Source organism: Larimichthys crocea, chromosome XXIII (assembly GCF_000972845.2).
Source record: "Larimichthys crocea isolate SSNF chromosome XXIII, L_crocea_2.0, whole genome shotgun sequence".
Classification (NCBI taxonomy): Eukaryota; Metazoa; Chordata; class Actinopteri; family Sciaenidae; genus Larimichthys; species Larimichthys crocea.
In genome coordinates, this window is record NC_040033.1 from 8965930 (window position 1) to 8987318 (window position 21389).

Consider the following 21389-nt stretch of genomic DNA (forward strand, 5'->3'; position numbering starts at 1 on the left):
TTTACTTCAATCACACACACACACACACACACACACCACACACACACCACACACACACACACACACACACACACACGTGTGTGTCATGTGATTTCCTGTAAGGACAAACAGGGGGAACGTTATTCCTGAAATTCAAGTTTCGTTTGTCCAGGCTCCCATTTCTCGGTCGGAGCAGAAGGAGGGAAGTGAAGGCTGAGCAGGGTGAGTGTTAATCACCATTTGTTTTTACATTATTTTATTAATGTCTCAACACAAACTACTTCATTTCTCCGACTCGCCGGTGTTTCGGTTCAACGAGTGACCGTGTTAACTGGTGCCCGTCAGTGTGTTTTCAGAGAGGTGAAGAAACTTGTGAACATTGTGACACCTAAAAGATTTTTCACAGCGACCAATCAGAGAAATTCAACTTTGATCGACACCCGTCTGTCTCAGCAGCAGCAGCAGCATCTCTCGCGAGATCTTGCAACGCTGTTATAAATTCAGTTCAGTCGAGTTTTATTGGAAAATAATCAATATTACCAAAGATCACAAATAATACAACTCATTAACGAGATTAGGAAATAAAAACCCAATTCATTAAGTTCAATAACATAGATATTATCCTCGTGTGTGTGTGTGTGTGTGTGTGTGCGCGTGTGCGCGGTGTGTGGTGTGTGTGTGTGTGTGTGTGATGTGATGTGTGTGTGTGTGTGTGTGTGTGTGTGTGTGTGTGTGTGACTAATGGAGGAGTTGGGCTCACTTCCTTTGATCAGTGATTGTAGAATTTGATTGGCTCTTTTTTGGATCTAATTAAAAGTTGAACTTGGCGAGTTCAGCTCTGCATTCATTGTTGGGGGTGTTCCTGTGCACTGAGAATGCTCTTACAGGCTTTCTATTGGCTGTTTGTCACATGTTTCTCTGGATTCTTGATTGATGAGAGGACCCTACACTTCACTACCCTACAGTATGATTGGTTCAACTATAGATGTGAATATGTGGAGCCAGATTCTAACAGGTACATCTATATTTAAAGAATGTTTCAGAGCATAGAAAGCCCTTCTTCACTTGTCTCTGAGATTATTGACGGCCACATTAAAATGTCCTGAACATCATTTGAAGGGAATGGTGATTTCAAGTGAAACTTGTTTTCAGCTCTCAGACTGACTGAAGTCCAGAAGATGGAGGAAGAGGAGGACAGAGCAGAGTCTCCAGGTCCATCTGTCTGTCTATGAAGAGTGACCGGTCCAAAGAAGAACCTCCAGACTTCAGTGAAGAACCTGGACCCCCAGACACAAAGTAAGAGACTGTTTTTACTGTAAACTGACCTGATGAAGATGATGCATTGAGGATGAAGATTCAAAGATTTGTCTTCATGATGCAGACATGCTGTGTGTCTTACAGTACACTGCTGGTCTACCACAGTTATTTAGAGACTTCTAACCTCAGTTTAAACCTAAATAACTCAAGCTGAGCTGCTCAAAGTGAAACAGTGAAGGATCATCAGCTCTCTTTAATGGAGGACTTTTATTGTGAAAGAGCTGCAGGAAGTGCTGAGTTTGTTGAATAACAACGACAGGCAGATGACGAAAGTTAATGAAGACAGTCAGATAAGAAAGTGTTAATGAATGTTCATGAAATCAATCATTTCATCACAGACTGAAAGCTGAATTCAAACAGAAAAGTAACGACACTTTTACTGTGTGAACATCTGAGCTTCCAGACAGTGTCGTCCAAATCTTGATCTTTGCACCAACAGTCAACAAATCATCTGAGTGATAAGAAATGTCTTCACAGAGAGAGGAAGAGGAGTCATTTTCCTGTGGAGGAGCAGCCGTCCTGCTGTGTTTGGTGTCAGGACGTCCTGAAGGATCCGGTCTCTACCAGTCTGTGGACACTGGTTCTGCAGACACTGCATCACCTCATACTGGGACCAGTCTGCTTCATCAGGAGACTCCTCCTGTCCCCAGTGTGGAGAACGATCCAGAACAAGACGTGGACTGCAGACAGCCCAGTCAGACCAGCATGTCCAAAGTAAGACTGTCCATTTCCTTCTCTAGATATTCTTCTATCCATCACTTTTTTATTGCTGATGAAATAATCGCAGATGTCCATTTTCTTTGTTGTCTCAAACTTTCTCTGTTTTAGTGAGTGGTGGTCTGCAGGAGGTTTTATGAACATAAGATCAGTCTGAAGACCAGATGTGACGTGTGACTGAAGGAAGTGATGAAACAGGAAGTGGAACCCTCCTCAACAGGATCTACACTGAGCTCTACATCACAGAGGGACAGAGTGAAGAGGTTCATACCCAACATGAGGTGAGGCAGCTTGAGACAGCTTCCAAGAAGAAGGAGACCCTCCATGACACTCCCATCAAATGCCACGACATCTTTAAAGCCTTACCTGACCAACAGAGACACTCAGAGTCGTTCTGACCAACGGCGTCGCTGGCGTTGGAAAACCTTCTCAGTGCTGAAGTTCACTCTGGACTGGGCAGAGGGCTCGGAGAACCAAGATGTCAGTCTGGTGGTTCTGCTCTCGTTCAGGAGCTGAACTTGATCAAAGATGAGCGGTTCAGTCTTCTCACGCTGCTCCATGTTTTCCATCCAACATTACAGAAGGTCACAGCAGAGAAGCTCGCTGTCTGTAAACTTCTGTTCATCTTTGACGGCCTGATGAAAGCAGAATTTCACTGGATTTCAACAACAAAGGCTCGTGTCTGATGTCACACAGGAGTCATCAGTCAGCGTGCTGTTGACAAGCCTCATCAAGGGGAATCTGCTTCCCTCGGCTCTCATCTGGTACTTCCAGACCTGCAGCAGCCAATCAGATCCTCCTTCACGTGTTGACAGGGTCACAGAAGTACGAGGCTTCACTGACGCTCAGAAGGAGGAGTACTTCAGGAGGAGAGTCAGTGGTGAAGATCTGTCCAGCAGAATCATCTCACACATCAAGACCTCCAGGAGCCTCCACATCATGAGTCTGATCCCAGTCTTCTGCTGGATCACTGCTACAGTTCTAGACCACATGTTGACACAGACCCGAGAGGAGAGCTGCCCAAGACCCTGACTGACCTGTACTCACACTTCCTGCTGGTTCAGACAAAGAGGAAGAAGAAGAAGTACGATGAAGGACATGAGACGAGTCCACAGGAGCTGACGGGGCTGACAGGGAGTTCTTTTGAAGCTGGGGAGGCTGGTTTGAACAACTGGAGAAAGGAAACATCATGTTCTACCAAGAAGACCTGGAGCAGTGTGGTCTGGATGTCACAGAGGCCTCGGTGTACTCAGGAGTTTGCACAAAGATCTTCAAAAGAGAGAGTGTGATCTTCCAGAAAACAGTCTACTGCTTTGTTCATCTGAGCGTTCAGGAGTTTCTGGCTGCAGTCTACCTGTTCCACTGTTACACCAACAAGAAGACAGAGGTGCTGAAGGACTTCCTGACAGAGAAGAAGGAGGAGGGGAGAATTACTCCACCCTGATGTCTTCCTAAGAAGCCATGGAGAAATCCCTTCAGTAAAAATGGTCACCTGGACCTTTTGTTCGCTTCCTTCATGGCCTCTCTCTGGAGTCCAACCAGAGACTCTTAGGAGGCCTGCGGGTCAAACAGACAACAGTCCAGAAATCATCCAGAGAGCCACAACACACTGAAGGAGATGAAGAGTGGGGGCCGGACTTTGGACATGTCTGGTCTATAATAACCAGATCCAGAAAATAGTTTTACTATAAAAACATATATACAATAGACCGGGAATTGAAAGATTTTATGTCATTGTTACTATTAATTGCATTTGTGAGGAAACAATCAACGGAAGTGCATTAACAAATTCAACGATTTATTTGAAATGTGTCCTTGCTTCCGGGCCTGAAAGTGGAGGTCTGCAGTTTTATTTTGAAATGTATCCCGTTCATTCCCGGGCCTGCAAGCGGAGGGTAGGTGCCTGACAGTGGAGGTCTGCAGTTTTATTTTGAAATGTATCCTTCATTCCGGGCCTGACAGTGGAGGTCTGCAGTTTTATTTTGAAATGTATCCCGTTCATTCCGGGCCTGACAGGTGGAGGTCGCAGCCAGCATCTCTTGACATACTCTGCATTTCACTTCAATACCACACACACACACACAAACACACCACACACACACACACACACACACAAAACACACGTGTGTGTCATGTGATTCCTGGAAGGACAAAACAGGGAGGGAACGTATTCCGAAATTCAAGTTTCGTTTGTCCAGGCTCCATTTCTCGGTGACGGAGCAGAAGGAGGAGAAGTGAAGGCTGAGGCAGGGTAGTGTTAATCCAACATTTGATTTATACATTATTTTATTATGTCTCAACACAAACTACTCTACTTTCTCCGACTCGCCGGTGGTTTCGGTTCAACGAGTGACCGTGTAACTGGTGCCCGTCAGTGTGTTTTCAGAGAGGTGAAGAAACTTGTGAACATTGTGACACTAAAAAGATTTTTCACAGCGACCAATCAGAGAAATTCAACTTTGATCGACACCCGTCTGTCTCAGCAGCAGCAGCAGCATCTCCGCGAGATCTTGCAACGCTGTTATAAATTCAGTTCATCGAGTTTTATGGAAAATAATCAATATTACCAAAGAGTCCAAATAAACAACTCATTAACGAGATTAGGAAATAAAACCAATTCATTAAGTTCAATAACATAGATATTATCCTGTGTGTGTGGTGTGTGTGGTGCGCGCGTGCGCGTGTGTGTGTGTGTGTGATTGTGGTGTGTGTGTGGTGTGTGTGTGTGTGTGGAGCTGTAATGGAGGAGTTGGGCTCACTCCTTTGATCAGTGATGTAGAATTGATTGGCTCTTTTTTGGTCCTATTAAAGTTGACCTTGGCGAGTTCAGCTCTGCATTCATTGTTGGGGGGTTTCCTGTGCACTGAGAATGCTCTTACCGGCTTTCTATTGGCTGTTTGTCACATGTTTCTCTGGATTCTTGATTGATGAGAGACCCTACACTTCACTACCCTACAGTATGATGGTTTCAACTTAGATGTGAATATGTGGAGCCAGATTCTAACAGGTACATCATATTTAAAGAATGTTTCAGAGCATAGAAAGCCCTTCTTCACTTGTCTCTGAGATTATTGACGGCCACATTAAAATGTCCTGAACATCATTTGAAGGGAATGGTGATTTCAAGTGAAACTTGTTTCAGCTCTCAGACTGACTGAAGTCCAGAAGATGGAGGAAGAGGAGGACAGAGCAGAGTCTCCAGGATCCATCTGTCTGTCTATGAAGAGTGACCGGTCCAAAGAAGAACCTCCAGACTTCAGTGAAGAACCTGGAACCCCAGACACAAAGTAAGAGACTGTTTTTACTGTAAACTGACCTGATGAAGATGATGCATTGAGGATGAAGATTCAAAGATTTGTCTTCATGATGCAGACATGCTGTGTGTCTTACAGTACACTGCTGGTCTACCACAGTTATTTAGAGACTTCTAACCTCAGTTTAAACCTAAATAACTCAAGCTGAGCTGCTCAAAGTGAAACAGTGAAGGATCATCAGCTCTCTTTAATGGAGGACTTTTATTGTGAAAGAGCTGCAGGAAGTGCTGAGTTTGTATGAATAACAAACGACAGGCAGATGACTGAAAGTTAATGAAGACAGTCAGATAAGAAAAGCTGTTAATGAATGTTCATGAAATCAAATCATCTTCATCACAGACTGAAAGCTGAATTCAAAAACAGAAAAGTAACGACACTTTTACTGTGTGAACATCTGAGCTTCCAGACAGTGTCGTCCAAATCTTGATCTTTGTCACCAACAGTCAACAAATCATCTGAGTGATAAAGAAATGTCTTCACAGAGAGAGGAAGAGGAGCATGTTCCTGTGGAGGAGCAGCCGTCCTGCGGTGTTTGGTGTCAGGACGTCCTGAAGGATCCGGTCTCTACCAGCTGTGGACACTGGTTCTGAAGACACTGCATCACCTCATACTGGGACCAGTCGCTTCATCAGGAGACTCCTCCTGTCCCCAGTGTGGAGAACGATCCAGAACAAGACGTGGACTGCAGACAGCCAGTCAGACCAGCACTGTCCAAAGTAAGACTGTCCATTTCCTTCTCTAGATATTCTTCTATCCATCACTTTTTTATTGCTGATGAAATAATCAGCAGATTTTCTTTGTTTTGTCTCAAACGTCTTTCTCTGTTTCAGTGAGTGGTGGTCTGCAGGAGGTTTTAGATGAACATAAGATCAGTCTGAAGACCAGATGTGAACGTGTGACTGAAGGAAGTGATGAAACAGGAAGTGGAACCCTCCTCAACAGGATCTACACTGAGCTCTACACACAGAGGGACAGAGTGAAGAGGTTCATACCCAACATGAGGTGAGGCAGCTTGAGACAGCTTCCAAGAAGAAGGAGACCCTCCATGACACTCCCATCAAATGCCACGACATCTTTAAAGCCTTACCTGACCAACAGAGACACATCAGAGTCGTTCTGACCAACGGCGTCGCTGGCGTTGGAAAAACCTTCTCAGTGCTGAAGTTCACTCTGGACTGGGCAGAGGGCTCGGAGAACCAAGATGTCAGTCTGGTGGTTCTGCTCTCGCTTCGTTCAGGGAGCTGAACTTGATCAAAGATGAGCGGTTCAGTCTTCTCACGCTGCTCCATGTTTTCCATCCAACATTACAGAAGGTCACAGCAGAGAAGCTCGCTGCTGTAAACTTCGTTTCACTTTGACGGCCTGGGGAAAGCAGACTTTCACTGGATTTCAACAACAAAGAGCGTGTCTGATGTCACACAGGAGTATCAGTCAGCGTGCTGTTGACAAGCCTCATCAAGGGGAATCTGCTTCCTCGCGCTCTCATCTGGATAACTTCCAACCTGCAGCAGCCAATCAGATCCCTCCTTCACGGTGACAGGGTCACAGAGTACGAGGCTTCACTGACGCTCAGAAGGAGGAGTACTTCAGGAGGAGAGTCAGTGATGAAGATCTGTCCAGCAGAATCATCTCACACATCAAGACCTCCAGGAGCCTCCACATCATGTGCTGATCCCAGTCTTCTGCTGGATCACTGCTACAGTCTGGACCACATGTTTGACCACAAGACCAGAGAGGAGAGCTGCCCAAGACCCTGACTGACCTGTACTCACACTTCCTGCTGGTTCAGACAAAGAGGAAGAAGAAGAAGTACGATGAAGGACATGAGACGAGTCCACAGGAGCTGACGGAGGCTGACAGGGAAGTTCTTTTGAAGCGGGGGGAGGCGGCGTTTGAACAACTGGGAGAAGGAAACATCAGTTCTACCAAGAAGACCGGGAGCAGTGTGGTCGGATGTCACAGAGGCCTCGGTGTACTCAGGAGTTTGCACAAAGATCTTCAAAAGAGAGAGTGTGATCTTCCAGAAAACAGTCTACTGCTTTGTTCATCTGAGCGTTCAGGAGTTTCTGGCGGCAGTCTACTGTTCCACTGTACACCAACAAGAAGACAGAGGTGCTGAAGGACTTCCTGACAGAGAAGAAGGAGGAGGAGGAGAATTACTCCACCCTGGATGTCTTCCTGAAGAAGGCCATGGAGAAATCCCTTCAAAGTAAAAATGGTCACCTGGACCTTTGTTCGCTTCCTTCATGGCCTCTCTCTGGAGTCCAACCAGAGACTCTAGGAGGCCTGCTGGGTCAAACAGACACAGTCCAGAAATCATCCAGAGAGCCATCACAAACCTGAAGGAGATGAAGAGTGGTATATGATGTCAGAATTATTGTGGCAATATCTCAATATCTGTAATTCTAGGATTAAATGGCACAAAGTGTCAGGTATGTGACCCTTCATTCATGTAACACCTGGCTCTGCACACTTTGAAGAATAATTGACTTTCACCCAGTTTGTCTCCTGCGAGCTCCCGTACCATCGCCTTGTTACCAAGGCAGCCAGGAAGAAGCTGTGAGGACGGGAGCGGACTGTGAGTGTCTTCTTGTTTGTTTAAGACAGCTTCATTTGTTTTCCAACCTAAAAACTCGGACACTAATAAACACACGGAGAGTTACTGTGTGTCCCCTGCTGTTTTTCACGTCAGTAAATATCGTGTCGGACGTGTTGGACGGCTGTTTGTTTGTGAGCTAAGAATCGTTAGCTAGAAGCTGCAGACCTCTTTATAGCTGGAGGCGCTCCTTTAAAAATACGGGCCCTAATAAGTTAGTCACTACACACAGACCGGCTCCTGCTGAAAAACTTTCTAATAGTTGTCACTGTGCCTGCCTGTCATCGCGCAGGAGCAGCTATGGGCTCCCGATAGGCTGCCACCATGGGCACCGCATCCTCTTTGGTCAGCCCGGGAGAGGTGATCGAAGACGGGTATGGGGGTGAAGGTGGAGAAGCCTGTGAGATCCCAGTGGAGGTCAAACCCAAAGCCCGGCTCCTGCGCAGTTCCTTCCGCAGAGGACCTCGGGTGATCGGGGCCAGTTTTAAGTCCACGGGCTCTGTGGATCTGGAGTATGCTGCAGAGTATGAAAGACTGCGGAAAGAGTATGAGATCTTCCGTGTCAGCAAGAATAACGAGATCTCGTCCATGCAGAAGAAGGAGGCCAAGCTGGATGAGGAGAACAAGAGGCTGAGAGCTGAGCTCCAGGTGAGATTCAGAGACTGCCGTGTTATCGTCTTTGTTTCGTGGATATTTAACATGATCTTTCTCCATGTTGACACCAGGCTCTGCAGAAGACCTACCAGAAGATCCTCAGAGAGAAAGAGAGCGCCCTTGAGGCAAAGTACCAAGCTATGGAGAGAGCCGCCACCTTTGAACATGACCGGGACAAAGTTAAACGACAGTTTAAGGTGTGTGTGTGTGTGTGTTACTGTGTGGCTTTTTTCTTCTCCAGTAATTGTGATCGCAGCTCTAACCAAGTGGCTAAATGATCGCCAGATTTTCCGGGAGACGAAAGAAAAGGAGATTCAGGATCTCCTGCGAGCCAAGAGGGACTTGGAGGCCAAGATGCAACAGTTGCAGGCTCAGGGCATCCAGGTCTATGACCCCAATGATTCTGACTCAGACGACAACCAAACCACTGTCACTGGTAAGACAGAAATCTGTGATTGTTTCATCCATCCATCCGTTCAGTATTCATTTAATCCTATTATTTATTCACTGTATGTTTCCAGCTGCAGGGACACAGTGTGAATACTGGTCCGGTGGTGTGCTGGGAAGTGAGCCCTCTATGGGTAGCATGATGCAGCTGCAACAGACCTTCCGGGGCCCAGAGTTCGCTCACAGTCTGATAGATGTGGAGGGACCCTTTGCAAATGTCAGCAGAGGTAAGTAAACTGCAATACATTATGTAGAAAGAAGTGAGACTTCATGACACTGGTTGTAGGCAGGGCAGAAGTAGCACTGGAATAATTAATTTAATTATTATAATATTAGTTTTTTCTTGCGTTTGTGTCAGATGACTGGGATGCTGCAGTGGCCAGTCTCCTTCAGGTCTCCCCTCATGTGCCCCAGGCCTTATGGAGTAACACAGTGCGCTGCTACCTGATCTTCACCCAGGAGACCAGAGCTGAGCTTGATATCTTTATTAAGGTTGGTTAAACGCGCACTGTGTGTCAACAAACTGTAAATATTCTGTTTTTTAAGGGATAGTGTGACACTATTATGTTTTTCATTTTAATGGGTGGGCCTTCCTGGACATGGGGTAGGAAGACTATGGTTAGAAGTAGTAGTCTGTCCGATGATGCTCATCATTGATCACTGAAACAGAATAATCAATCACTGTGTCCTAATCTGAAGTGAATCATGCTCACAGAGGTTTTATTTAAGACCGTATTTAGTCTGGAACATTAGTTCCATAATTTCAAGACTAGACTAAACGTCAGACTCCGAGAGAACTGAAACTTGTGGTTTAAAATGTCACCTTTGTAGAGAACTGCCATTCATCTTCCAAGTCTTTGCTTTGTGTTTTCATTACAGAAACACTCCCCTGTGTTACGGAGAATGTGTGAGGGTCTCGGTCATTTCTACCTGAACGTCTGCTTCCCAGAGGAGAACGCTGCCAAATACGCTGTGGAGCGCAGGCAGGAGATTGAAAGGAGCTCTGTGTGTGTGCTTCTTCTCAAATCTGCTGTCACTAGGTACAGCAAGTCCCATACACCATGAAATTAACATACATACATTACATTGTTTCTAATAAAATGAAACATTTTCTTCTGATGTTCATAATCTGTGTAGCTCTGTGGTGGAGGATTGTGAGGAGGCTTTTGTGAAGAATCCAGATGGCCATCCGCTAGTGCTCTACCTCAGGACTGGAGAAGATCACAATTTGACTGAACCCACCAGGCAACTGTTAGAGAGGATCAATGCTGCAGACAAAGCTGCTAAAGTGAAGGTTAGTGTAGCGCCGTATATTAAATGAACAGGACAAAAGAGGATACAAGGAGCTATCTCACAAAGTATCGAAGGTTAGACAAAAGGCTGCATTTTACAGTGTTTACCATAACGGCTTGTCCTTTCAAAATGCCGTGAGAGTGCATTCCAAATGGTTCTGACATTTAAAGTCATGAATATGTATGTGCTTTACGATAAATAGCCTTCATTATCCATCCTCAGTATGAATGCTCTTCCGCATTGTTCTTTTTTACCCTCACACAGCTTCCCACAATCATATGTGCAGTATTTATACAGCTTAAATACACTGTGGGCAGAAAGCAGAAGTTGTGGGTTTATTGCCTTTTTAAAGTTGACTCTTTATCTTCCCGGTTGCTAGATGCCTCACGGTGCTTGTGCTGACATGTTTTCAACATTAACCCAGGTGGTGGATCATAGTGGCTCTGCAGAGGAGGGTGCCGACCTGATTTATGCTCAACTAGAGAAAGTCATCAAACAGGTACAGACTGTCTCTCAACAGAGTCAGTCTTTTTGTAACCTAAAGTATTGTGTGTGTACAGTGCTATATGTTCAGCCTTTTAACTTCTACCCTCACTATGTAGGAGCTGCTGGGTCTTGAAGGAGCAGACGTTGACTCTAAGGACTCTGGTATAGAGGAGGGACGAGAGGAAGACTCAGGAGATGTGCTGTGGGACCTGCACGATGAACAGGAGCAGATTGAATCCTACCAGCAAGCCTGTAACAGCACCACCTCCCAGTTAGGTTTCCAGAAGGTATGACAGATCTTCTCCTCTTTTTTTATCTCGTCTTCCAGTCTAATAATTTGTTCTTTAATCTCTCTAAGTCCGTACTGTATCTGATGTCCTCCTCAGTATATAGATCGTTTGAATGACATGATTGCGGCTCCCCCTCCCACCCCTCCTCTGCTGGTGTCTGGTGGTCCAGGCTCAGGGAAGTCTCTCCTGCTCTCCAAATGGTGAGAATAGATCAAGTGTAATATGTCCCCTGAAAGTTGCACGCTTCGAACCAAAATACATGGTGTCAGTGTTTTTTAATGTATCATTAAGGAACAGGACATTTTGTACGGTTTGTCTTTTTCAGGATCGAGCAGCAGCAGAAGCAGTCCCCCAACACCTTGTTCCTTTATCATTTTGTTGGTCGCCCACTTTCCACGAGCTCAGAGCCAGTTCTCATTATCAAACGCCTCACAGTCAAAGTAAGGAGGTCTCTCTCTCATTGTGTCGTTCATAGACTTAATTCCAGTGAAGACACTCAGAATAACTCTGGAAATGCGTTTTCTTTCTGTCTGCGCTGTCACGTAGCTGCTGCAGCACTTCTGGTCTATTTCTGGCTTGTCCATGGAACCCAGTAAGATCTTGGAGGAGTTTCCTCGCTGGCTTGAAAGACTGTCAGCACGGCATCAAGGAAACATCATCATCATCATCGATTCTATTGACCAAATACAGGTAAACCTCTTCGCCTCTCTACTCTGCAGTTTTTCTCTTTTTATTTTTTACAGAATCCGTCTTCTAACGTTACAGTTTCTATCCCTTTTTTCAGCAAGCAGAAAGACACATGAAGTGGCTGATTGACCCTCTTCCCGTTAACGTAAGAGTGGTGGTGTCTGTCAACGTAGAGACGTGTCCTCAAGCTTGGAGGTGAGACGCACTGCTTGAATTCTAAATTGTGGTTGGATCAAAATGTTATTTATTTATTTGCCTTGCAGTGATGTGTGTTTTCTAAAATGTGCTCCTGAAGTAAATCCATTTGTAATGAAGTGACTGTGTCTGTTTAGGTTGTGGCCCACGCTCCACTTAGACCCACTGAGTCCCAGAGAGGTCAGAAGTGTCGTTAATGCAGAGTGCCAGAGCATGGATCTCAAATTTACTAAAGACCAGGTCAGTTATCGTCCCATCAATCATTTCAGCAGAGTTTTTTTGTGAGAATGCCACACTTGAATGTCGTATCTTTGTTCCAGGAGAAGAAGCTGGAAAGGCACTGTCGCTCTGCGTCCACCTGCAATGCATTATATGTCACACTTCTGGCAAGGATGATCATCAGGTCAGCCACTTCATCATTTTTGTTTTCATATTAAGCAACAACAGCGCTTAAAAACGTTTTAAGAGCGGAGAATATGTGGCTACATGAATGTTCTTGTTTATTTTGCTTTATTTTTTTTGGTTCCTGCCAAACAGTATATCATGTTGGTCACTGGAGAAGAGCCTGGAGCAGTGTCTGCAGTGTCAGGACACCATGTCACTCTACCGCCAGGCACTCAAGATGACACTGAACTCCCTGAACACAGACAGAGAGCGACACATCATGAGAGAGGTGACCTAATAATAACTTCTCTCTCAAACAGAGTTTTGTCATCATTATTGGTTTAATAGCAAACCGTTTTTATGACACAGTTTGTGTTTCTTTTCCCCATGCAGCAGAGGAATATGTGCTTGTTTTTGTCTCTCCTTAGATACTGTGTCTGGTATGTGCCAGCCATAATGGAGTGAGTGAATCAGAGGTACTAGACCTTTTCCCAGAAGTGGAGTTGCCGGTCCTGTCCTCTCTGCTTTACCGCCTGAACAGACTCTGCTTTGTAACCCTCCGTTGTGGGCTCATCAGGTTTCAACACCTGCAGGTAAGGCAAGAGCGCAAAGTCACTGGAAAAGAAAAAGAAGCACAAAGTCATTGGGGTGATATTTATAGGACAGAATAGACTATTCAGAGGTTTATGTCTGTATGTGTGCTTGTCCTTCAGGCTTGGGAAGCTGTGAGGTTGGAGTTTCTGGGCGGAGGAAGTAGCTCTGCTGCTTACAGAGAGAAACTCATACATTACTTCAGTCAGCAACTCAGGTGCTTAAGAGTGGTCATCCTCCCTTCATACAACACAACTCACGTTTTTCTGCCATCACAGCTCATTGTGTGTATGTTGTGTGTGTGTGTGTGTGTAGCCAGGACCGGGTGACTTGGCGTGTTGCAGATGAGCTGCCCTGGCTGCTCCAACAGCAGGAGGATAGGACTAAACTACAGCTTAGCCTCCTGAACCTGTTTGTCTCCCAAAACCTCTACAAGAGGTATGAACTAACCCTAACCTCATATTACAAAGCCTGCCACATTTAACTAAGATATAGTTAGATGTTGTTTTTCTTTTTCTTTTAGGGGGCATTTCTCTGAGCTGCTAGCTTATTGGCAATATGTAGGCAAAGACAAAAACTCCATGGCAACTGAGTACTTTGACTCCCTGAAACACTATGAGAAGAGCTGTGAGAGCGAAGACAGCATGACCAAGCTGGCAAACTTGTATGAGACCTTGGGACGCTTCCTCAAAGACCTGGGCCTCCCTAGTCAGGTAATACACATAGTTGCAGTATTAGCTTTGAAATAGTTTTATTTGGTTACATGGCCTAAATAAATGTCCTTTTTTATAAACCGTATTTTCTGATTCCGTCTGTCTAGGCTGTAGCCCCTTTACAAAGGTCCCTTGAGATCCGGGAGACAGCCTTGGACCCGGACCATCCCAGCGTAGCTCACTCCCTGCACCAGCTGGCCGGGGTTTATGTTCAGTGGAAGAAGTACGGCAACGCTGAGCAGCTGTACAAGCAGGCCCTGGAGATAAGTGAGAACGCCTATGGAGCCGAGCATGCCAGCGTGGCACGAGAGCTGGAGTCACTTGCGATGCTCTATCAGAAACAAAACAAGTAAATGGTTCTCTCTTGGTGTTGATAAGCTTGATGTTTTTTTTAATTGTTGTTCATATACTATAGTTTATTGGTTTTTCCTGCCAAGCAATGTATTTTATAAAGATGCATCCCACCTGTGTTGATGACCTTATTAAATGTTTAGAGTAACTAGTGACACTGTCAAGACAGGATTCCACTAAAAAAACACCTTTAATAGCTTACATCTGGCATTTTTACTATCAGGTACGAACAAGCCGAGAAACTCAGGAAGATGTCAGTAAAGATCCGTCAGAAAACTGCTCGCCAGAAAGGTCATATGGTAAGAATGTTTCACAGGTGCCCACATGCTTAGTCGTACTCACTTCATCAGTCCTGTTGTACATGCCTTTTGTCTGATCCTCCCTGCAGTATGGCTTCACTTTGTTGAGGCGCAGAGCCCTACAGCTGGAAGAGCTGACCCTGGGAAAAGATTCTGCAGACTGTGCCAAGACACTTAATGAACTGGGTGTCCTGTACTACCTCCAAAACAACCTGGAGTAAGGCACACATGTTGCTGGCATGCACACAATCATGCACACAATCTCTGCATTACAGACGTTAATTGTGTAATTCCAGTCTACCTCAAATTGCACTTTCTACCTGACTGTTAAGTTATTTATTTGTATGTTCGCCAACGTATCTAAAATCCTTCTCTTTGCCCTCACCAGTGCAGCCAAGGTATTCTTGACACGCTCTCTGGAGATGCGTCAGCGTGTCCTTGGGCCAGATCACCCAGATTGTGCTCAGTCCCTCAACAACCTGGCTGCATTGCACACAGAGAGGAGGGAGTATGAGACAGCTGAGGACATGTACGAGAGGGCGCTAGACATTCGCAAGAAGGCCTTGTCCCCAGACCACCCGTCGCTGGCATACACGCTCAAACACCTGGCCATGCTCTATAAACGCAGAGTGAGATAAGCGTGCTTGTTGACACTTTAAATACTCTGTTAAACAGCTCATCTCTGTGTTTGTAGTTGGCTGACAGTCTAATTTGAAGATGTGTGTGTTGCACAGGGGAAGCTGGAAAAGGCAGTGCCGCTGTATGAGCTGTCTCTGGAAATCAGGGAAAAAAGTTTTGGGCCCAAACATCCCAGTGTGGCCACAGCACTGGTTAATCTGGCTGTAATCTACTGCCAGCTGGTGAGAACGTTCATCATGCTTTACGCAGTCTCTACCACATTATCCTGACTTGCATATTTCTTTGGAAGCGTTTGTACATATTTTTATTTTAATGGCTGTTATGTGCACGTGTAGCTGTATTTTATGTTCTGTAGAGCAAAACTAACTGCTGATTTCTTTCTCTATGGCAGAAGAAGCACGGTGACGCCTTGCCTCTTTATGAACGGGCACTGAAAGTGTATGAGGATAGTTTGGGGCGTTCACACCCACGAGTCGGAGAGACCCTAAAAAACCTGGCTGTGCTGAGGTACAGCAGTTCAGGTTACATTCGACTAATCAGAAGTTTAATCATGAATGTTGCATTACAATTCTTTTCCTCTGCTTTTATTTCATAAGCTACGAAGAGGGCGATTTCGAGAAGGCGGCAGAGCTTTACAAACGTGCAATGGAGATAAAGGAGGCAGAGCCATCGTTGGTGTGTGGGAACGCTCTGTCACGTCACTCCTCCAGCGGGGACACGTTCAGTCTGAGAGGACCTGCTCCCCTCCCACATGTCCCGAGGTGACTCCATTCAGCCACTTAGTGCCACGGAACAATTAAAGCTGTTGTGACAGCTCTACCATAGAATAAAAAATAAAAAAAAAACATTCCTGGACCATGGTTTTATCAAAAAAAGGGAACCATCCTGGTCATCACACTGTGATTGTTGCCTAGATGGAGGTTTAATATACTGTTCCTGCCAGTATAATTATGAAGTCTGCCGTATTAGTCTGTGAAACCTATGTATTTGCCAAAAGTATTTATTAATATTTTTAACATAATCAAGTGTTAGGAACTTTGAACTTCCTTTTAAATAAATCCTTTTATAGGTCTGGAACTCAGGTTTACACTTAATCCAGACTGAAACAAACTCAAAATAGAAATGCCATGAAGGTTTGTCATAACCTCACCCATCAAACATGATTAATAACCAGACACATTCAGTGCTTTCTAATGCTCATCACATATTACTCTATGCACTTTCTCTTTTGTGAATTAAGGATACAGGTTCCATCAATTTCAAATGACTAAATTCAGTTTTTAAAAAAAGGGCTTTTCAAGTTAAGGAGATGAAGTATGAAATACCAAACCTTTCAACAGCTCAGTCTGATTATGCTGTTACGTCTCACCAAAACTATTCAGACCTCAGACAGATTGGTTGCCAAGTCTACATTCCTGATGTCCTGAATGAAGGATTTTTATAGAGCTACTGTCTCTCAAATCAAATGTGAGCATTGTGCAAAATTGGTACATTTATATGTTGTTAAAATACAATTTATGTTTACATTACATAATGTTTACCTACTAGTATCAAGTGTTGTATGTAATCCAAAATTGTAGAAGATAAATGTTCAAAATCAAGACCATGTATGAGGAAACATCACTTCTGGTACTGATTTCATGCTGTGCTTTTAGCAAAACTTTAATGTCTGTGTTCATTTACAAAAAGTATTTTAATGGATTTGCCAAAACCACGATGGTGCCACATGTTAAAATACACTAAAGTAAAGATTTATTGTCTGATCGAATGTACATGAATCCAAAATGGAAACTAAAACCTTGTTTCATTGCTAAATTTAGTGCATACGTGCATATCTGACGTGTATGTAAAAAATGTATTCATGTGTTAATGTAAAATAGAAAATCTGTACAGGACAGCAATGAAAAAAGAAAATCACTCCTCTCACATCCAAAATATAGAGATGATTGTATCCCATCTAATAAATACTTTATTGAGACAACTCAAACATTGTTCATCGTTACTGTTGCAGCAGGTGTTTTTCTTAAAGCTGAGTGAATGACAGCACATACATTTAAAAAGGTAGGGACACTCATTCACTAGTCAAAACCGTAGAAAATACCCATTGTGACACACGTTAATGCACTAACAGTGATATTAATCCGGGTTTGCATACTTTTCATTAGAGACGGTTCCAGTTCAAAGTGCTGAACACCTTTCGAGTACGTAAGCAAATTACACATTTGACTGCTTTGTTTGTAACAGTGCCTTTAATGCATTTCACCCTTTTATGCGGTTAGAAGAATTAATTCTTGAATTGTTTATTTGACATTTCATGAGATGCTTGTTATCAAAGAAAGCAATGGACACGTGAGAAAAGGCAAGTTATATCTGAATAGCAGAAACGCTTCTTCAGATTGCTGCTTACAACTTTCTCATCTGAGCCATCAACTCTTCCAGACTCTGTTCTGTCTCCTCCACGGTCTCTCCGCTTGCTGGACTCTGGTACAAATTCAAAACAAAATATTATACACATTATGTTTTGTTTTTTTCATGCCTTTGCCAAATCTACAAATGCATATACCGTACTGCTGACCCATTTCCACTGCATCATGATTTTTAGATTGATTTCCCATCTACCTTCAAGCCAGGCAGTACTTTTCATTTTAAAAAATAACAATAGAAACTTGCCCGAGGTCATCTGTCATATTTAATATTTAGTTGACTTTACTATTGGAATTCAAAAATATTTCACGCTTTGGAAAAAGGTCAGCAATAATCTAATGTATAACAAAGTGTAAATTCACAACTGCGCCGTGTTACAGAATACCAACCTCAGCTGGAATGGTGTAAGCCACAGTGATGCCCTCTGGGAGGTCAGGCACGCTGCCCGATGCAGCCTGTAACTCTGCGTCAGACACCTCTGATACAAGTTCAATACCTGCACAGCACAATGTTGTGTATTAATACGCATGATGATACACTATGACACTAGCTGGCGTAGCTGTCTGGTACTTACCCCACTCATTGTCCTCATGTATGACGACCTCCTCCTCTACCTGAACAACTTCAACTTTTGGCCGCTCTGCTTCTTTTTTCTAGAGAGAAAAATTCACACATATGGACATGGTTAGCTTTCCCAACTGGTACAGCACCATATTAGAGTACTGTACTGTTATGAACAGTTGGTCCTACGTCCTAATACTTGAAAACAAGTGCACACCTTGTACTCCTCCTGTTGTTTCCTGCAGTAGCGGTCATTGCACTGGGGGTTTGCTTTCATGGCCATGGTTGGGAAGAAGTCCTGCATGGCGTTGTAGCCAAGATAATAACTGACTGTGCCGAACTTTAACAGATACCTGAAAGACAACAAAGCAATGTAAATGATACTGTGTATATTTATATATAATGTGTAAAACTTGACACCTTTAGGTCATCTTACTTGAGAACATTTTGCACCAGGATGCCTGCGACCACACCCATTGTTGTTGGTAGACTGGCAGCACATACACCCTCCCTTTTCAGGGTCTTCTCATCGATGTTAGCTGCCACCACCAGAGGAGGAGCACACTAATAAAAGGATATGAAGCTGTATTACAACTAAATAGTTCCTTTTTCCTCACATAGCAATGTTGCACAACTAATGTAGGGGGTACAACAATGTTAAAACGAAATATGTTTGTGAGAACGTACAGCGAAGCACGCCGTCTCTCCAGGAATGATGAGCTGGATGTGTCCTGATACAGCGTTCTCACTGACACCAGACTCCATCCAGATCTGACCGAGTTCATTACAGGCCTGAGACAAACATGACAAAATGAATACAAGAGTAACATGTACAAAGCACAGTGTGTACGTTGTTTTTGTGCACTTACTGTATTGATGGCCATTCTGGCTTCAAAGTTGTCCACACAGCTCAGAACCAAATCCACAGGCTTCCCATCTTCCAGCCCTCCTTGACTTAAAAAGACAAACAGAATATTTTGATGTGAAGACCTGAACCACTGAGAGGAAGAGAAGAGTAAAACTAGAAACCGGAGGGTAGGGAGTCTCACCTGATGCGCTCCATGAAATGTGTGAAATTCTCCATTGTGGTGATGTTGTAGTTGTGGGTCTCAAATGACACATCTGGGTTGATGTTCCTGTTGAGTCATTTCAGAGACATGTAAGCAGAAAGACACAGAACGTCTCTAGTTTGGGAGAAATGTAAACGACTGTAAACGGCTGTGTACCTGAGTGTGTGCTCTGCTGCTTCGACTTTACTGAGTCCTGCCTGATGAGGCTGGAAGAACAGTCTGTTCATATTGGCCAGCTCTACTTTATCGTAGTCAAAGAGGAGCAACTGTGACGGCGGAAGGATTTGGAGTAAGCACAGGCAGACAAACTACTGAACAAGATAAACAGGCATAAGGTGATGTAGAGGAAATAATAATAAAAAAAAGCTTTGTATTACCTTACCAATGCCACATCTAGTGAGCATTTCAGCTGTCACACTGCCCACTCCTCCAACACCAACCACAGCGACTGTGAAAGTCCGGATTTTCTGTCAACAAAAAGAAGATAATTATTATTCATCCTCAATGCAAAAAAACATAATCAATTATATAAAAAAACTGATCCTGTGAAGGTTCTCAGTTATCCATGTCATGTTTCTTTAAGAAGAGGGTCGAAGCAGCCTCTTGGTTCAGAGCTGCACCAGATTTAACTCTCCTCTAAATAAATAAATTGATTTAAATCTTTCTTTTTTCAGTGCTGAAAAAAAAATCAATCTAAAAAGAAGTGGGGCTGCTCATGTTTTTAAAATAATACCACCCAGGTCACATGGTCTTCAAAGAATAATAAACAACCTTAAGGACAGCCATGTGGTGAAACATACTAGAAATAGGTTTTAATAACAGTTCTTCTTCTTTATTATAACATTATGGTAATTTCTGTTAGGGCTGGAGCACCAACCCCCAAACTGAAGCACTGCAAAAAAAAAAAACAACAACCTTTGATTAACAGAGGGCTATAAAAAATATATAAAAATGGATCCTGTGATGGTTCTCAGTCATCCATGTCATGTTTCTTTGAGAAGAGGGTCAGTGAGTCACAATCGAAGCAGCCTCACCAGATTTAACTCTCCTCTAAATAAATAAATTGATTGAAATCTTTCTTTTTTTTAGTGCTGGCATCTGCTGAATCTGAAATCTAAAAAGAAGAAGTGGGGCAGCTCATGTTTTTAAAATAATACCACCCAGGTCACATGGTCTTCAAAGAATAATAAACAACCTTAAGGACAGCCATGTGGTGGAAAAAGGCTTTAATAACACACATTTAATATTTCTTTATTATAACATTATGGTAATTTCTGTTAGGGGTGGAGCACCAACCCCCAAACTCAAGCACTGCAATGCAAAAACAAAATTAAAATGTCATACCTCGTAATCATCCACGATGCCCATTCTCTTTAAAGCCATGAGACGACTGCAATGAAAACACAGCTGGGATTAGACACCATATGGGATGAATGACTCATAGAGGCGTAGCCCCATCCGTGCTATGAGCAGTCCAATCTATGAAGAGCTAAAATAATAATATATATATAAAAACAGGTCACCTGTATGGGTTTGAATCCACAACCTCGGCGCTCATCTTGTCAATCTTGGGTCTGTGCAGCTCCTGGCTGTGAGCATCCTCCGCGGCGCACTGCTTCTGCTGACACTTGATCAACTCGTTTTCCAGCTCCCTCACCCGCAGCTTCAGCTCCTCCACTGTCGCCATTACGAAGACACGCCGGCAAACAACGCGACCGAGCTGTCAGGTTGGGGATATAAAGGCAGAGAAGCTGAGTTATGGACGGCTGAGTTAAGTCCACGTCTCCACAACTAACATCAGCTGTCTGCATGTGTGTGCCCGTCAACGACGTCCGTGCAGAAAACCACTACAAATTGTTCCTACTTTATGAATGGATTACTTCAAAACTATTTCAAGCAACCTGAGCACAAACTGTGTAACTATTAACCATTAGGTTTTTTTTTTAAAACGGCTGGATTTGTGTGAGATATTAAAGTAAATATATAAAGACTTTTTTGTGAGGATATTACGTCTAGTGATGGGAAGTTCAATTCTTTTTAGGGAGTCAGATCATTTGACTCAGCTCATCAAGAAGAGCCGGTGCAAGCATTTCATTCTCTTGTCAATTTACGGATTTTTGGTTCAAATATGATTACTGGAAACAATCTTTTCTGTTCACAGCAATACAAATGACTATAACGAATATATAGCCCAGTAAATCGGCATTTCGATGGTTTTATGATGGATTTCATTTAGCTTCTTTTTCGTTTTGCAAGTTTCATTAAAAGATATTCAAGTCTCCTCTTTAACAACCTGCCCAGCAAGGGCTGGCTTAATTCGCAAGTGATAGCCTGCGTGTGTTGTGACAGGCGGGGAATGAAATGTTATGGGTTTATGTATAT

General features: G+C 43.7%; 2 protein-coding genes and 1 long non-coding RNA gene across 8 annotated transcripts; 2 read left to right on the top strand and 1 right to left on the bottom strand.

Annotated features, from left to right (window-relative positions):
• The first annotated feature begins 782 nt into the window (after window positions 1–782).
• On the top strand, window positions 783–6217 carry LOC104940077 (uncharacterized). Of its 5 annotated transcripts, none has more exons than XR_003461537.1 (4): window positions 783–994; window positions 5124–5300; window positions 5810–6043; window positions 6158–6217. It is a non-coding gene; the product is annotated as an uncharacterized LOC104940077 (long non-coding RNA). The 5 variants fall into 5 exon arrangements; XR_003461534.1 differs by lacking the exon at window positions 783–994 and adding an exon at window positions 4161–4264 and having other exon boundaries at window positions 5163–5300; window positions 5771–6043; XR_003461533.1 differs by lacking the exon at window positions 783–994 and adding an exon at window positions 4161–4264 and having other exon boundaries at window positions 5163–5300.
• Window positions 6218–7816: 1599 nt separating this feature from the next.
• Window positions 7817–16933, top strand: nphp3 (nephronophthisis 3). Of its 2 annotated transcripts, none has more exons than XM_010753596.3 (28): window positions 7817–7905; window positions 8216–8571; window positions 8649–8774; window positions 8863–9013; window positions 9099–9251; window positions 9383–9516; window positions 9904–10064; window positions 10162–10318; window positions 10697–10816; window positions 10920–11090; window positions 11190–11293; window positions 11419–11533; window positions 11640–11783; window positions 11878–11975; window positions 12113–12215; window positions 12296–12378; window positions 12513–12648; window positions 12788–12952; window positions 13073–13167; window positions 13266–13388; window positions 13474–13663; window positions 13771–14012; window positions 14238–14313; window positions 14403–14530; window positions 14702–14942; window positions 15048–15173; window positions 15344–15459; window positions 15549–16933. In XM_010753596.3, exons 2-28 carry the CDS (start codon window positions 8248–8250, stop codon window positions 15715–15717), a joined length of 3951 nt encoding a protein of 1316 aa, XP_010751898.2. In that variant the 5' UTR covers window positions 7817–7905; window positions 8216–8247; the 3' UTR covers window positions 15718–16933. The 2 variants fall into 2 exon arrangements, with proteins under 2 accessions (XP_010751898.2, XP_010751906.2); XM_010753604.3 differs by having other exon boundaries at window positions 10742–10816; window positions 15549–15717.
• uba5 (ubiquitin-like modifier activating enzyme 5) lies at window positions 16239–20851 on the bottom strand. The gene is made up of 12 exons (XM_010753583.3): window positions 20531–20851; window positions 20352–20397; window positions 19385–19474; window positions 19164–19273; window positions 18987–19073; window positions 18807–18891; window positions 18625–18729; window positions 18374–18501; window positions 18155–18290; window positions 17951–18029; window positions 17766–17872; window positions 16239–17433 (listed from the first exon to the last, which is right to left on the bottom strand). Exons 1-12 carry the CDS (start codon window positions 20692–20694, stop codon window positions 17356–17358), a joined length of 1215 nt encoding a protein of 404 aa, XP_010751885.2. The 5' UTR covers window positions 20695–20851; the 3' UTR covers window positions 16239–17355.
• Window positions 20852–21389: the final 538 nt, after the last annotated feature.

What these genes read in the sequence shown, in the direction of transcription:
- nphp3 (XM_010753596.3), top strand. Translation starts at nt 8,248, where the DNA reads ATGGGCACCGCATCCTCTTTGGTCAGCCCGGGAGAGGTGATCGAAGAC. An exon ending in CCATGCTCTATAAACGCAGA is followed by an intron (nt 14,943 to 15,047) that starts GTGAGATAAGCG and finishes TGTGTTGCACAG; the next exon opens with GGGAAGCTGGAAAAGGCAGT. An exon ending in AAAAACCTGGCTGTGCTGAG is followed by an intron (nt 15,460 to 15,548) that starts GTACAGCAGTTC and finishes TTATTTCATAAG; the next exon opens with CTACGAAGAGGGCGATTTCG.
- uba5 (XM_010753583.3), bottom strand. Translation starts at nt 20,694, where the DNA reads ATGGCGACAGTGGAGGAGCTGAAGCTGCGGGTGAGGGAGCTGGAAAAC. An exon ending in GCAGCAGAGCACACACTCAG is followed by an intron (nt 19,074 to 19,163) that starts GTACACAGCCGT and finishes ATGACTCAACAG; the next exon opens with GAACATCAACCCAGATGTGT. An exon ending in CTGGTGCAAAATGTTCTCAA is followed by an intron (nt 18,291 to 18,373) that starts GTAAGATGACCT and finishes GTTGTCTTTCAG; the next exon opens with GTATCTGTTAAAGTTCGGCA.